Genomic DNA, 15,485 nt, shown 5'->3' with positions numbered 1-15,485 from the left:
CTTGTTACGACTAGTGCCTTATACCCACAAAATACAATAAACGTTTGAGGTGCTGTATTAGGATAGCCTTTGGTTACCATCAATGCCACCCACAGAATGTTTTTAGAGGAACCTGAATATCCACTCATAGAGGAGTGATGTGTAGTCATTTCTCAGCCTCTGAGATTATAATCAAAGAATCTTTTCATGGCCATGGTGGTGGTAGCGAGTCATTTTCAAAATAAATTGTGTTCTCCTGTCGCTTGAATACAACGTGAGAACTGTGTTACTCCCTATCTGAAGTACTCTCTGCTTGTCCTCATGAGCTATCAGGCTCAGCTAAATATGTCCCTGGCCAGTATGTTAATAATCCTCACTGGTTCTGAGACCTCCATCCACCACCGATGTGACATTCTTTGTGTTCAAATGTCTAGCTGACGTCTGCTGCTTAAAACAGCCCATGCTTTCACCCCCTCTCTGCATTGTCACGGCCCTGTATCACCGCTCTTAAAAGGCCACTCCTAGCTCTGGTTGCTGATCAGCCTGCCCACTTGCCTCTCTGCCTGCTTCTGGCCACCGTGAATGCCTGGTTCTTCAAACTCCTTGTGGGTCTGAGAAAGCAGGGACCATGTCTACCTTTGGCTACAGGAGAGGACTTAGCAAATATGAATCCATCGATGAGGATGAACTTCTTGCTTCCCTGTCAGCTGAGGAGCTGAAGGAGCTAGAGAGGGAGTTGGAAGACATTGAACCTGATCACAGCCTTCCCGTGGGGCTAAGGCAAAAGAGTCTGACCGAGAAAACTCCCACGGGGACATTCAGCAGAGAGGCACTGATGTCCTATTGGGAAAAGGAGTCCCAAAAACTCTTGGAGAAGGAGAGGCTGGGGGAGTGTGGAAAGGTAGGCTCTTGGGTTTTTCCTTAGCTTCTCCCACCCTTGGCTCCCAACCCCCAACCCGGGAAATCTGTTTTCCCTAACTTCTCCGTCTGCTTCACTTGTCTTTTCTTATAACCCATTTGCTCCTGCTATTGAACAATTCCTCAGGCCTCCCAGCAGATCATCATATGTAAAATTCTTAGCTGGGATCCTTTGATTGACTTTTGTCAATTAAGACAGGATTCTTCCAGAGGAAAATGATCCACAAGCAAGGCATGGGTTTAGATACATTGCCAAACCTAAGTCTAACTGGAGCTGTGAGTTGCTGATGTGGCATAATATCTGTGACTTATATATATATACAAGCAGTTAAGTAAATTTATTTCCTTCTATAAAGACAGAAGTGGGTACTCTGTTTGCTTTGACGGTGATAGGTGGCTAATTGTTTTTTCCAACACCAAGAAGTGAGCAGAGGTGGAAAGTCCATGGGGCTGAGAGCCCAGGGACCTTATTTTGAGTCCTCTTGCCATTCCTAAGTTGTGAGACCTTGAATAGGTAGTCATCTCTGTGGGGTCCCTCAAGGGAGTTGAATCCAGAGTATTTGTTTGTTTGTTTGTTTGTTTTTTGGTAAATCAAGACCCCTTTCTGAGATTTTGATAATTACAGACCTCCTTAAGATAATGCGCCTGGGTTTGTGCATACGTACACAAACTTTAATACTGAATTTCAAAATGATAACACACACATCCCAAAACCCACCTAAGGACCCACTTATGCCTGTGTAGTTGGCCTGTAAGATTCCTTCCTACTTTATAATGGTGATCTTGAGACCTGGAAATGTTCTTTTATTAGAGCTCACGTCTATTAAGTTTTTGTTTTCTGCCCGGTAAACAGTTACTTTGAATTTTAAGTTACTTTAAGTTACTTTCAATTTGCTTAATATGTCATTAACAGAAGAAGGTTCAAAGGACTATGCCCTGGGAAAAATAGTAATGGCAATAACAATGTTAATGCCATGTGATAAAGTCCTGAATTTGTGGGAGAACACAGGTTAGGAGCCACAGTTTCAAACCTCTGGGCTCCACCAGAATCATCTCAAATCAAAATGGCCTGAAGCCAATGGCAGGACCTCCACAGGACTAATCTAGGCACTGTTAGATGATCTTGATGATAGGGTGTGTGGGCCACATTTGTAGCAAGATATGTGTGAGCCTTGTTCATGTCAATCATCACGGGAAGGGCCATTGGGATCAGGCCAGGGTCTGCCAAGGCCACAGTGCCTGCCTGCACAGAGGGGCAGAAGGGGGAGGTGAGGCCAGAGCTGGGTTGGTCAGTTCTTCCATAACCACGAAACCACGATTTTTAGAGGTCTCGTTTTTTTTTTCCCCTGATGTGGGAATGTGTGTCAAAAATCTGAGAAGATATATAAAATATAACATTTTTATTATAGTCCTTGGAGAATTTCCTTGATAAAAAGATGAAAATTGCCACCAAATATCCAGAACAGCCAGCCATCGTAGCAGTAACCCAGCAAAGGCATTTTCATGTCACGGTGCCTGGAGATCGGTGGGAAACCAAGGGCAGAGCCTGCTGTCAGCTATGAGGGAACCATCCTGATCCTGCCAAAGGTTTTGAGGATGCCTGCCAATGGCTTATCAGCTCAACTAGAGACGCTATGTGTTGATGAACTTGGATTCCTTTCTCAGTAGTTAACTTTTCTCCCACTATACTTCCCCAGCTAGCCAGCTGCCTCTGTACTCAAGGAGTAGTGCAGAACAGACCAGAAGGAAATGGGGGGCTTGGTTATCCGGCTATTGGCTCTGTAAAGGCTTATGAAATTCATGTTCAGTGCTTGTTGAATGACAGCCTCTTCCCACTTGAGTTCACACAAATTATGCTGCCTTAAGCTCCAAAAGGCCTTGGAGACCAGAGGGTCTATAGCTCCCCTAACTGGAGTATCTGCTCGGTGTCAAGCATAGGGGCTAATAAGCTCACTCACATTATTTCATTGAATTCTCACCTTCTGCACATGAGAACTGAGACCAGGAGAGGTTAAGAAATGCAGCTGAAGTGAACAGCTTATAAGGAGAGCAGACATTCAAACCAAGGTCTGCTGGTGCCAAGAGTACCATTCTCAAAATGTGGGTGCCCACCACCTTAGCCTACCTGGGAATTTCTCAGAAGTGCTCATTCTAGGGCTTCCCCAGACCTCCTGGAGTAGGGCCCAGCATTCTGTGGTCTCACAAGCCCCCCCAGGTGATGATGACACACACTACAGTTGAGGACCACTCAACCAACACTGTAGTTTCTCGGAGACCTCTCAGAGCTTTACTGACTTGACTAAAGTCAACCAGCTCTTCAGGGGTAGATCCAGAACCAACCAAAAACCACGCCTCTTGCCTCCTTGCTTGTGTAATGATGCCAGAGAGGTGATCAGGAGACATGGCTGGCCCCTTCTTGTTGCCTTCATTCCTGAAGAGTGCCAACATTTGCCTTCTCTAGACCCACCCCTCAGGCCTCACCCAACCCTTATCTTCCCACCCCCATTCTCACAAGGATCAAGGTGAACTCCATGGCAGGCCTCTTCCCTCCCTCCCCAGACTCTTTGCTCCCTTCTATTGTCCTTCTCCTAGATGTCCCCCACCTAGGGCAGCTAACCATCTCAGATTGTCTGGGACTATCTAAGCTTAAGAACTAGAAGTCCTGCATCCTGGGAAAGCCCCAGGCGAGCCAGGGCAGTCACCAGCCCAGCCCAGGCCTGTTCCGATCTTCAGCGGCTGGTGGTCAGTGTCAGTTTAGATCCATTCAGTCAACAAGTCTTTGCTGAGCCCCTGCTATGTGCTAGGCACTGTGCTAGGTGAACAAACCAGATATGACCAACAGTCCTTTAGGAAAAATGACAAACAAGTAATTAAAATGGGTACTTTACTGGGGGTGCTACAATGCCATATATGGCAAGAATAATATAAGGGGATAATATGGGGGGGTGTCAAAGAAGGCTTCCTGGAAGAAGTGTCATGTAGATATTACATGATGGATAACAGTTTCAGATTTTGTCCCTCAGGCACATTTTGAGGGGAAAACATCTCTTGAAGATAGAGCCTAAAGGTCTTTTAAAAACCAAAGGGGATACAGTTTCATGGTGGCACGAAAAGCAGTATACCTTAGTCTTTGAGACAGATCCTTTTCCTCCAAATACTGAAACAGCTAAAACTTCACACAAACACACATGCACGCACATGCACACAGCATCCCCCTTCCTCTTGCTCCTAAAGAAGGGAGTAAATAAAGACCAGACAACCATCCCGGGAGTGGGTGACCCCTTCCCCAGGCCATCACTTGGTGCCTGCCACTCCAAACAAGTGGATAATTGGAGGCTATCTTGTGGTAGCAACTGGGCAAACAAACCTGGAGACAGGCAGTGTTTTCCAAAGCTCATTCCACATGCCTCAGGCAGCAGAAGCCCTAGGGGTAAAAGAAAAAAAAAGTTGCCAATGTGGAGGGAATAACTAAGGCTTTGGGGACAAGTGAGGGATTGGGGCTTTAGAAGAGACAAAAGAAAGGACTAAAAAGATTGATTTAGGGGAAATTGGACTCTGTCAACAATTTCCAGAATTTTTTTTATTTTAATCAGAAAAGATAGAAAAAAGAAAGAAGGGGTCACTCAGCTTCTTAATATAAAGTTTCATAAACTGGAAAGACAAAGAATTGAGATTGTGTTTGTCTGAAAGTCTTTCATAATTGATACATGGTAAATAATTTAAGACCATCAGGCAAGGGCAATGGGTTGCTTTAAGATTTTCTAGTGTTCTCTGCTGTTTCGCATTATGGTTAGAATCTAGTTAGTGCCGGGGGCGGTTATCTCTCCCACCCCGTTTCTTCTGCAGGCCGTCTCATTTAACCCTGCACTAGCATGAGATTTCAAGCTGATTTGCAGCAAAGGGTAACCTGAAGGTTTTTCTGTGGAGCTAGGTTTTGACCTGCTGCTGCCATGAACAGGTGGCTTCCCTTCCCCACGGCAAACAGGGACAGCCGCTGGTGTCAGATGGTGTGGGGTCTCTAAGACCCTGTGCCAGCCTCTACCTTACAGGTAGTTTAATGTTGGAAAAACGAAGGACCCCCAGCCTTTGCCTACAGGTACACAAGCCGGGGCACAGAGCACCTGGCGGCTGTTGCAGCTGCTACTGGAGGCGAATTTGAGGAAAAGTTTTTGAACGTTAAAAAAGGGAATCCATTAACATGTTGTATATTTTTGTTGTCATTTCTTTATTTAAGATGGCGAAGTAAGGAGAGATAGAGGAATGAGTCCAGGAGGGAGGGTTGAATTTGTTCAATTCTAAGTAGACAGGGAGTCAGATCGTTCAGAACAAGCAGTTAAGAGAATGAAAAATACAGCAAGGGTTTCCAAAGCTGAAGTTACAACTCATTTGCTCAAACTGGCAAAATGATAGTAAATTTTAATATAATAAATAGAATTCTGGATATCTATTCTGCAGACAACGAAAGAAATGTTTGTTTAAAAAAAAAACTGGTGAAAGTTATGCAATGGAATGTTAACCCTGGTTAGCCCAACTAGAAAGGTCAGAGGCAGGAGATGAACTTTTCTCTTTCGTATTATTTGCCATGTGTTATTTCCCTTTTTTATTTACCAAGATATAAGTGACATATAACCTTATTTTGGTTTTAGATATACAACATAATGATTTCATATATTGCAACACCATGCATTACTTTTGTAAATTTAACAAAAATGTGCTTAAACATGACCAACTTCATCACGATACCATGCTCTTCAGGTTGCTGAAGAAGACAAAGAGGAGAGCGAGGAAGAGCTCATCTTCACTGAAACTAACAGTGAGGTTTCTGAGGAGGTGTATACAGAAGAGGAGGAGGAAGAGGAGGAGGAAGAGGAGGAGGAGGAGGAGGAGGAAGGAACAACTGAAAATGAAAAAGGCATTAATGGAACTGTAAATTATGATAGCATCGATTCTGATAACTCCAAGCCAAAGACATTTAAAAGTCAAATAGAAAACATAACTTTGACCAATGGCCACAGTGGAAGGAACACGGAGTCTCCCACCGCCATTCACCCTTGCGGAAACCCTACGGTGATCGAGGATGCCTTGGAAAAGATTAGGAACAACGACCCTGACACCACAGAGGTCAACTTGAACAACATCGAGAACATCACCTCGCAGACCCTTGCCCGCTTCGCTGAGGCCCTCAAGGGCAACACGGTGGTGAAGTCTTTCAGTCTTGCCAACACGCGCGCAGATGACAGTGCCGCCACGGCCATTGCGGAAATGCTCAAAGTCAACCAGCACATCACCAACATCAACGTGGAGTCCAACTTTATCACGGGCAAGGGGATCCTGGCCATCATGAGAGCTCTGCAGCAGAACACGGTGCTCACAGAGCTGCGCTTCCACAACCAGAGGCACATCATGGGCAGCCAGGTGGAGATGGAGATCGTTAAGCTGCTCAGGGAGAACACCACGCTGCTGAGGCTGGGCTACCATTTTGAGCTCCCAGGACCAAGAATGAGCATGACGAGCCTCCTGACGAGAAACATGGATAAACAGAGGCAGAAGCGGATGCAGGAGCAAAAACAGCAAGAGGGCTATGATGGAGGAGCCAATCTTAGGACCAAAGTGTGGCAAAGAGGAACACCTGGCTCTTCACCTTATGCATCTCCCAGGCACTCTCCCTGGTCGTCCCCCAAACTCCCCAAGAAAGTCCCAACTGTGAGGAGCCGTCCTCCATCTCCTGTGGCTCCACCCCCTCCTCCGCCGCCCCCACCCCCTCCGCTGCCCCCGCAGAGGCTGCCGGCTCCTCCTCCACCACCACCTCCTCCACTCCCAGAGAAAAAACTAATCACCCGAAACATTGCAGAAGTCATCAAACAACAGGAGAGTGCCCAGCGGGCATTACAAAATGGACAGAAAAAGAAAAAAGGGAAAAAGGTTAAGAAACAGCCAAACAACATCCTAAAGGAAATTAAAAATTCCCTGAGGTCAGTGCAAGAAAAGAAAATGGAAGAGAGCTCCCGACCTTCTACTCCACTCAGATCAGCTCACGACAATCTCATGGAAGCTATTCGGGGAAGCAGTATCAAACAGCTACGGCGGGTAAGTAACCCAAGAGCAGATTTGGGGGCACAGATGGAGGACGTGAGTGAGCCTTCATTGCACAATGGCACTGAAGTCACCTCTGAAAGTGTTTACTCGTGTTTAAATATTTTAGTATGCAAGAGCAAGCCTCCAGATTTGGAACACCAGGAGCAGGTCACCAGTGAGCACATTTCCATTTGAGAAGTGTGCCTGGACCCCCTTCTTAGCATCCCAGTTCTGGAAGGACCAGGACTATTTTAAGACGCTCCGACATTTAAAAATCCTGATTTCCTTAATATGAAAATCGGGAATACAATTTACACTCCAAAAAAGATTTGTCACTTGTCAAAATATTTACCCCAGAGTGGCAAGTGATTTACAACCTCATTTATAATATAAAATTTGAATATTGACTAGCACACAGCAATAATTGATACCTGAGTTTGACTCGGAGAATACTGCTAGCGACGTACATACCCTACAGTTATTTTCCCCTGTATCATTTATGTTGTTTTATTGAAAGGAAATCCCCTATTTTTATAGGTGGAAGTTCCAGAAGCTCTGCGATAAACACATGATCTGAAGAAGAGGATGCAGAATCACTCAGTGGTATTAAATAAGATGCATTGTGAGATGTTTCTAAAATGCCTTCTTCAATTTGAAATGTTTCCTGACTTTAAAAATAACTTCACCCATTAATTCCAAAAAGAATTTTAGGAAACAATCGGCATGTTTCTTCTGTAAATATGAAAGTAAACTACTTTTTTTATGTTATGAGATTTGTACTGGCAAGAAGCAGGTTATTTAAAGATGCTCTTATATCTCTGGAAGTGTTGCTAACTCTGAGCTGTAATGAGTTAATGAAATGTGCTGTTATTTTTGTAATCCCAATAAATTTGGATTGAAGTTTTTTGTTTTTTTTAAAACAAACCAATTTTTGTGTATGTGAGTTGATATATCTGTCAGGTATGTGTGTAACACTGCCAATATTAAAAATATGACATTCTAACCCCAAAAGGGCTTGAGTCCTTAGCATTTTCCTTTCTTTGTTTTTTCATGTCCAAGAAAATTCAGAGCTCTAAAAATTCTGATTTCAAAAATTTTCTTTTTTTCCTAATTTTTTAAAGGTTTTATTTATTTGAGGGAGAGAGAGAGAACAAGTAGAACGGTGGGGAGGGTCAGGGGGAGAGGGAGAAGCAGACTCCCCACTGAGAAGAGAGCCCAACGTGGGACTCCATCCCAGGACTCTGGGGATCGTGACCTGAGCTGAAAGCAGATGCCCAACTGACTGAGCCTCCCAGGGGCTCTGAAATCAGAAATTTTCTTAAAATCTTCTTGGTAGTGAGATAAAAGCTCTAGAGAAGTCCCCAAAATGGCCGTTATCATAGTGGGTGCATTGACTTTAGAGCCAGGATGTCAGCTGACACTCCAACATTCCCAAAAGGCTGACAGGTACCGAGGAGTCAACCCGGTATTTACACCAATTTCGGGGGGGGGGGGCAAAAAAATGAAGGAAAGTTTCTTGGTAGAGGAAATAGTGTTGGGGGAATTCTGGAAAATAGGCCCTAAATTCAGAGCTATCTTGTGGCTGATACTAAAGATTCGTCAGTCTCGTCTCCCTTTGAACTCTCCTTAGATGAACCTTAGTCCAGTGGGCATCAACCTCTTTGTGCCCTACACAAATGGTGACGTGGACGTCCTCAGCACACATCCTAGGATGAAGGCACGTGTATTTCTAATCCCCAAATACTATCCGATGCCACCTCCCTCTCACCTAAGGAAGGTCTGAATTCAAATAAGAGAAAGACATTTCCGAGATTGCCTTTATCCCACTCCAGTGCTCCACTCCAATTTATGAAAGCTATAAATCTCTTCTAAAGTCTTTTGTATTAACTATGATTAGCAATGTTTCCTCTGTATCCTGCAGAGTCTAACAGTGGTCCTGGCAAGCTCTCTGGGCCACCCATTCAATGATTATTTGCTCTATGTACAAAGCTTTGGATTATCTCCAATCAAGAGGATTATGTTTCACTAGGAAATTTTTCCAGTAGTTCTTGGGTCTGTTTCTTTTAGTCTGTTTCTATTGTTCTCTTACTCGGTGAGGACCATCTATATACTCTCAGAAGCAGGGGGCCAGAGGCCTTGAGCTAATGTCAGTGCCCTGCCTCCATGTGGGGAGTTTCTGAACTGTCTGTATTATCTCAGGTGTATTTCCCCCCTACCACCCACCCCCACCAACTGTTGAAAGGCGCAAAACACAACAAAGTATTATGAAGCCCATCGTAAGACAGGTATGATGTGATCAGAGACTGATCAGGTACATTTATCATTCAGGAAAGACACTGCTAAAAGGTTATTTTAGAACACAGTGCTATAAACATTCGAGGGGCTATGACTCTACTCAGCAAAGGACAGGGATGAGTTCATCCTGCCTGCAAACTCATAGAGTTTGTATGGAAACTAATTAGTTCATCCTCTATAAAGAGCTTTCAGCTCACTAGGAGAAGAGCGTCCAAGAGCAGATGAAGTGTTTAGGCTGTGATTTATACTTGCACATTAATCTCTTCAAGTACACATCATCCGGCTTTGAAACGAGGCCAGGATGCTGAGTCTCGCGGCGGGTCAGGAGCCCGGCTGCCCCAGGCATTTATAACTCAGTGTCAGCAGGATGTTGATTTAATACCTGCCCTGAGGTAGTTGCTCCAAGCGAGGGAAAGGAAGAGGTACTAACAGGCTGCAAGGCCTAGACTGAGCCGTACTGAGGTACTGAGCACGGCAGCAAATCCGTAGGTTCTTGAAATGACCTCCCAACCACTTCCTTTCATGTCAGAGTTTACACTATCTTTTCTTGGTTTCTCTGAGGTTTGAAAGGTGGAGTTTTATTTTCATTAATCATCAAATAGTGTGGTCTAAAAGACTAAGAATTGACTTAAGAATTACAGAACTCAGAAATATGGTACAACATTAGTACCCTTGACAACTTCCACAAAGACAGATTTCTAAGTGTCTGCTGGGTTCCAGGCACTTTTCTGGATGCTGTGGAAACACAGTCAATGAAGGAGATACAATCCCTGTCCTGTAACGGACCTTCTCACTGAGGGAGCTTCCACCAGCCCTCAAACATCATGCATTCACTTACCAAGTGCCTCCCGTGTACTAGACCCTCTGCTCCTTGCTGGGGAGACCAAGTTAAACTAGAGAGTGTCTTCCACCCCAGAGCAGTGGGAATCCTGAGAAAACCACCCCTTCCTGAATATGTGGTAAGAATTGACTTAGAGAAAGATTTAAGGTCGTATGTGGGCACTGAAGAAGCCTCATCATCTAAAGTTAGGACAGGAAACTTTTTTCTGTAAAGAATTAAGGAGTAAATATTTTAGACTTTGTGGGCCGTTTGGTCTCTGCTGAAACGATTCGACTTTGCCCCTGTAGGGCAAAAACAGCCATAGGCAGTATGTAACTGAGAAAACGTGTGTGTACTAATGAACTTTATAGATGTTCAAATTTGAATTTTATATAACCTCCCTGAATTGTTAACTTTTCCGCTTTTGATTTTTTCAGTCATTTAAAAATGTAAATGCTCTTAGTTCATAGGCTGTTGGATGGATGTGACTTGGGAGTCATAGTTTACCATAGACCCTTGACCAAAAGCAGATAGGGGTCAAGGAAAGCTTATGGGGGGGGGCGGTGTGTGACTGGGTGGCTCAGTGGATTAAGCATCTGACTTGATTTTTGGCTCAGGTCATGATCTCAGGGTTGTGAGACTGAGCCCCATTTCTGGCTCCAAGCTGGGTATGGAGCCTGCTTCGGATTCTCTCTGCCCTCCCCCCATCTCTCTCTCTCTCTCCTTCTCTTTCTCTCTCTCTCTCTCTTAAAAAGAAGGCAAGAAAAGAAAGCCTCCTCAGGGATAGTAACATGTGATTTTTTTAGCCAGTCAAATGATGGGGCTAGGGAATAAGGAAGGATATTTAAGTTTGAGGAACAGGGCAATATAGAAAATAGTTGAAAATCATAGGGTTTAATGTAATTCTGTAAAAAGGATTTGGTAAAAAGTTAATAGTTCAGTCTTTTTTTCCAGTATTGATAATTTTGGTGAATTAAAATTACCACTTATATTTTCTCTATAGGCTTTCTTTTTATAAAAATAGTATGTGATCGTTAAGAAAAATCAGAATATACAGGAAGCAAAAGAACCTAATGAATTCCCATATCCCCACCCACACAGACCAACCGCTGATGACCCTTTAGTGTATATCCTTTTAGATTCATTCTTCTTAATGCATACTTAAATATACATATTACTATGTTTTCTACAAAAAAGGGAAGATAGCGTATATACCATTATACAACCCATCATATTTTATTTAAGAAAGTTCAGTAACTGTTGGTTACTTAGGTTATTTTGATTAGTCCTCTGATGTTGGATATATTGTTTGTGTCAACCATCCCTTTGAGTTATTCTGACTTGAAACTCTTCCAGAAAGCCCTTAAAAAAACTGATTGATGAATGACCGCTATAAAGCCATTTCCCAGATAGACAAGAGTTGTGAGCCATCATTGTGGTACACCAAAACTGGAAATTAGGTTTCAACCAAATTGTCATGTTTACCAACTTTCTCACAGCCAAATTATATGCCTATCTGAACCACAGAGGCATGCATTAGTAGGATGCTTTCAAAAAGTTCATGCAATTTTCTGCTTCTTAATCAAAAAGGCTGGGATGAATTAAGCTTACAGAAACCCAACCTGAACAATTTAGTGCAAGCTAAGGAATGTGGACTTAATTAATGAAAGTCCTGGGAATTTCAAGAGGAGGAATGACATGATGTTTATATGGGTTTTAAAAATATGACCTGTGTAACCAAGAGAAGGATGGATTCCGTGAGGGCCAGGCTGTTGGCAGGAAGACCAGACGGGAGACCGTTATAATCATTTAAGAAGGAAGTGATACACATTTGAACTGTGAACACTGCATAAGTGTAAAGGGGTCTGAACAGACAGAGCAGAGACTCAAAGTACCTACTCCACAGAATTTAGTAACTGGGTAGGTGTAGGGGGCAGGAGGCAATGTAAGAGAGGAGTCTATGTTGACACTTGTGTTCCTGGCTGGACCATCTGGGTGGATAGTGGTGCCAAAAGTGGGGTAGGAGCAGGTGTTGGAGGAAGAAGATGACTTTGGTTTTAAATACATTGTGTCTGAGGTGCCTGTCCATTTGAATGAGTGGGTGGGTCTAGAATGATGGGGGTGGGATTCCTGCTGCAAATAAGGGTTTGGGGGTCACATGGCATGAGTGGCATTCAAGGATACAGGGTTGGAGAGCAGTGTCCCCAAATCTCAGAATAAAGAAGGCACATCCTCCTGGTATGTCATTTTTATTTGACATGAGAAATAGAAGTTGTGTTTTATACTCACACATATACACATATAATCATTTTTACCTGACATGAGAAAAAGTTATATTATATATTTACGTATAAATTTATATATATATTTTTATGTCAAGTAAAAATGACATATCATTTGTGTGTGCATATCTACATGTATCTCCTGATTTTGTAAAGTTTGCATTATGCCACTTTGGTTTTACGGAAGACATATACTAGTACCTGTTTTCACTGACCAAAAGGAATCCAAAAAAGGATTTTCACCTTAACAAAAAAGTGAGAATAACATTCAGTGTTTGTTTGGCAGCAGGCCGTTACAGAGGTAGCATGCACCTCAAGCAGCGAGAGGGCTCCCCAAGTCCCCTCCCCAGGACCTGCCCTTGGGATCTTAGCATCAAGCCTCCATAGCTTTGAAACATGTCTGTGAGCATCTGTGCTTTATCTCAATTTATTCTGTACATCTCTCAGGAGGAGAGACGTACATGTTTAACATTAGATGTTTAGCAGAAAAGTCTAACAGAGGTGATTTTTAGGGTCTGGGAATACTTGCAAGTTTTTCCATATAAATTAAATCATTGCTACTTTGCTTTAAGCCATTTCTGCATGTGGAAGTTTTTATGGGAACACTAGAATAGTGGGGGAAACTGTGTGTATGTTCTAGATAAAGTCAATTGGAAATCTCACTCCATCCCCATGACAGGCCATGGTCTTCTGCAAGATTTCTGAGAATTCCTGGGATGGAGAATTCCTGCTCCTATTTGTCTCTGGGTCCCTCGTTCCAAGCCTGCACCTTAAAAACCGATGATTTAATGGCCCTGTTTCAAATTATATTGACCTGTGGCAATTAGCTCTCTTTCTCCATTTCCACAGCCTCAACATTGCATGAAACTTTGGAAAACAAAGGAAGGGTTGGCATTACAGCAACACAAACAACTTCCAATCAAACACGAGATGTTATTGTTGTGAGAAGTCCTCTGCCTCACTAACATCAGAGATCCACACACACCCCCCGCCCCCGCCCTCCAGCTTGGCTATTTCATCCCACTTCCTTGTCCGTGTTTTCTTGCTAGTGTATCACTTCCTCTCCTTCATGCTTCTACATCACCCCTGTCCTTGTATGTTACCCTTGGGAATTCCAGATCTGTTTCACTCAGTTAGGCACTAATTCAGCTGTCTCTGGCCCCCTCCCAAGGTGCAGTTCCTGTCTACCTTTGCACCCCCAAACTCATTAGTGTGGTGCAGATGCTCAGGGGACTTTTATGTAACAGAAGCAACCCCTAGACTTATAGTTCTGAATTGAACTTCTTTCCCCCTGGAAGATGGTATACGCTCTCCTTGAACACCACCAAAAACCCTCACAGAGTCCCTCACAGTCTATTAGCTGGACTGTTGCGTGACCCACAGCTCACTAGACAAGCAGTGCCCCCTCCTGACACACAGCCTTTCACACCCCGTCTTACCTGCCTGGAGTTCCCCTCACTCTCTTTATTAGCACCTAATTCCTCCTTCCAAAGAGGCCTTGAAAGACAAGTAGCTTATTGACCCAAGTTGATGTGGACAAGAGTATCCTTCAAAAGAGCCTCTGTTCTTCACATTCTCCCAGATGAGCTCATCCAAAGTGCTATCTTTAACTACTACTCAAACCACAGGTCCCCCGAATCCAGCACAAATGAATGCCCCCATGATTCTGAATGCTCTCATTCACATTCAGACACAATGTACTGAAAACTAACTTATCTTCCTTCCTCCTTCAATATCTGCCCTTGTTATAATCAGTTTTCCACAGTCTCACGATACATTTTGCCTTGCATTATATACTATTTGCGTACATGTCTTAGTCTCCCCACTATCTTTACTGGACTCTATATCCAGGAGCTTAGGGATTGTATCTTATCTTTATGCCCAATAAACACCAAGCACTCAATACATGTAATTTAATAGACAGATGTATTAGCTACTCAACAACAATGAAGAGACAACATGACAGTATCTTCTCATCAGTCCTCGTGGAGTGCCAACAGTAGTCTGGGATCAAAAAGGACCATGGTTGAGAAATGAAGTTCTAGAGGCAAGACTGGTCCCAGGTCCTACACATGGGGGCTAAAGGGCTCCAATGAGCACCCAATGCTACCATTTCCTTTGTGTACATAGTAGGGCCTGAGTTCTAAGAATATTAGCATCCACTTTTGCTCAGAACCTCCACACTTTTTCTGTGTGTGTGGTCTGGGAGCAGAGGTCAGGTGATCTTCAGGAGTGGCTATGCAAGCTACGGTCAGGACAGCATTTGAGCAAGTCAGGGACTGACAACTGGAAAATCAAAGTCCCATTCTCTAAATGATGATCCTGAGGGAAAATTAGTCCGTTTTTTTAAAACCCTTAGGACAAATTTGCACTCTAAAGTGGAAGTTTATACTTGGATACATAATCTATTTGTATATTAGCTATGCTGTGCTAATTTTCAGACAACTAATCACTTGTTCCAGATTAAAAATTGTGTAATTAGCTATATAAACTTTATTACAAACTGAATAGATTTCTAACAACACAACTTTTGTGGGGTTATATATTTTGAATTTTTAAAAATTAGACATGTAACCAAAAAACACCTGTGGTCAAACTAGTGTTGACACTAGCACAAACTGTTAAACTTTCTCTCTTTCCTGAATGGAAAACTCAGGCGACCCATCTGAGTGATCACTGTCACAAAAACATAGAAACAGGTGATCAAAAGTCAGGCTCAGTTCACAGTTTGCAAGTTGACCTCCCTGAATTTATCCTGTATTAAATCCTTTTCAAGCCAGTCGGGGTGGGGGGGGATAGTGCGGAGTGGGGGGGCAGCACCCCAGATTAAAAACCAGTGCATCCATGTGAACATAATCTCACAAATGGCGGCTCAGAGGAACTCTTTACAAACTCTTCAGCAAGTGGGAAAATTAAAAGACATTTTTTGGGAAACAGTTTTTGGACTTTGGAAGGAGGAGTCAGAGGGGAAAATACATATTTTATATATATTTATTATTGTCTTTTTAGAAGTTATACTTTAGTCTTCTCTGGCTTTACTTTTTGCCCACATGGTACCAGCTGGGAGTTGTGGAACCTACCCAGGAGACCAGCAAACAGCTGAAAATATCACTTTC

The 15,485-nt window shown here is 43.2% G+C and overlaps 1 protein-coding gene across 1 annotated transcript; it reads left to right on the top strand.

The window, feature by feature from the left end:
- Positions 1–467: 467 nt before the first annotated feature.
- Positions 468–7,877, top strand: LMOD2 (leiomodin 2). Its single transcript, XM_032304221.1, has 3 exons — positions 468–880; positions 5,653–6,984; positions 7,510–7,877. Exons 1-3 carry the CDS (start codon positions 608–610, stop codon positions 7,534–7,536), a joined length of 1,632 nt encoding a protein of 543 aa, XP_032160112.1. The 5' UTR covers positions 468–607; the 3' UTR covers positions 7,537–7,877.
- The last annotated feature ends 7,608 nt before the right edge of the window (positions 7,878–15,485 follow it).

This window comes from Mustela erminea, chromosome 11, assembly GCF_009829155.1.
Source record: "Mustela erminea isolate mMusErm1 chromosome 11, mMusErm1.Pri, whole genome shotgun sequence".
NCBI lineage: Eukaryota > Metazoa > Chordata > Mammalia > Carnivora > Mustelidae > Mustela > Mustela erminea.
The sequence above is the reverse complement of the archived record's forward strand: the minus strand, read 5'-3'. Positions and strand labels throughout refer to the sequence as shown.

Coding starts and splice junctions, on each gene's coding strand:
- LMOD2 (XM_032304221.1), top strand. CDS start 608: ATGTCTACCTTTGGCTACAGGAGAGGACTTAGCAAATATGAATCCATC. Junction 881..5,652: donor GGCTGGGGGAGTGTGGAAAG/GTAGGCTCTTGG, acceptor CATGCTCTTCAG/GTTGCTGAAGAAGACAAAGA. Junction 6,985..7,509: donor GTATCAAACAGCTACGGCGG/GTAAGTAACCCA, acceptor CTATTTTTATAG/GTGGAAGTTCCAGAAGCTCT.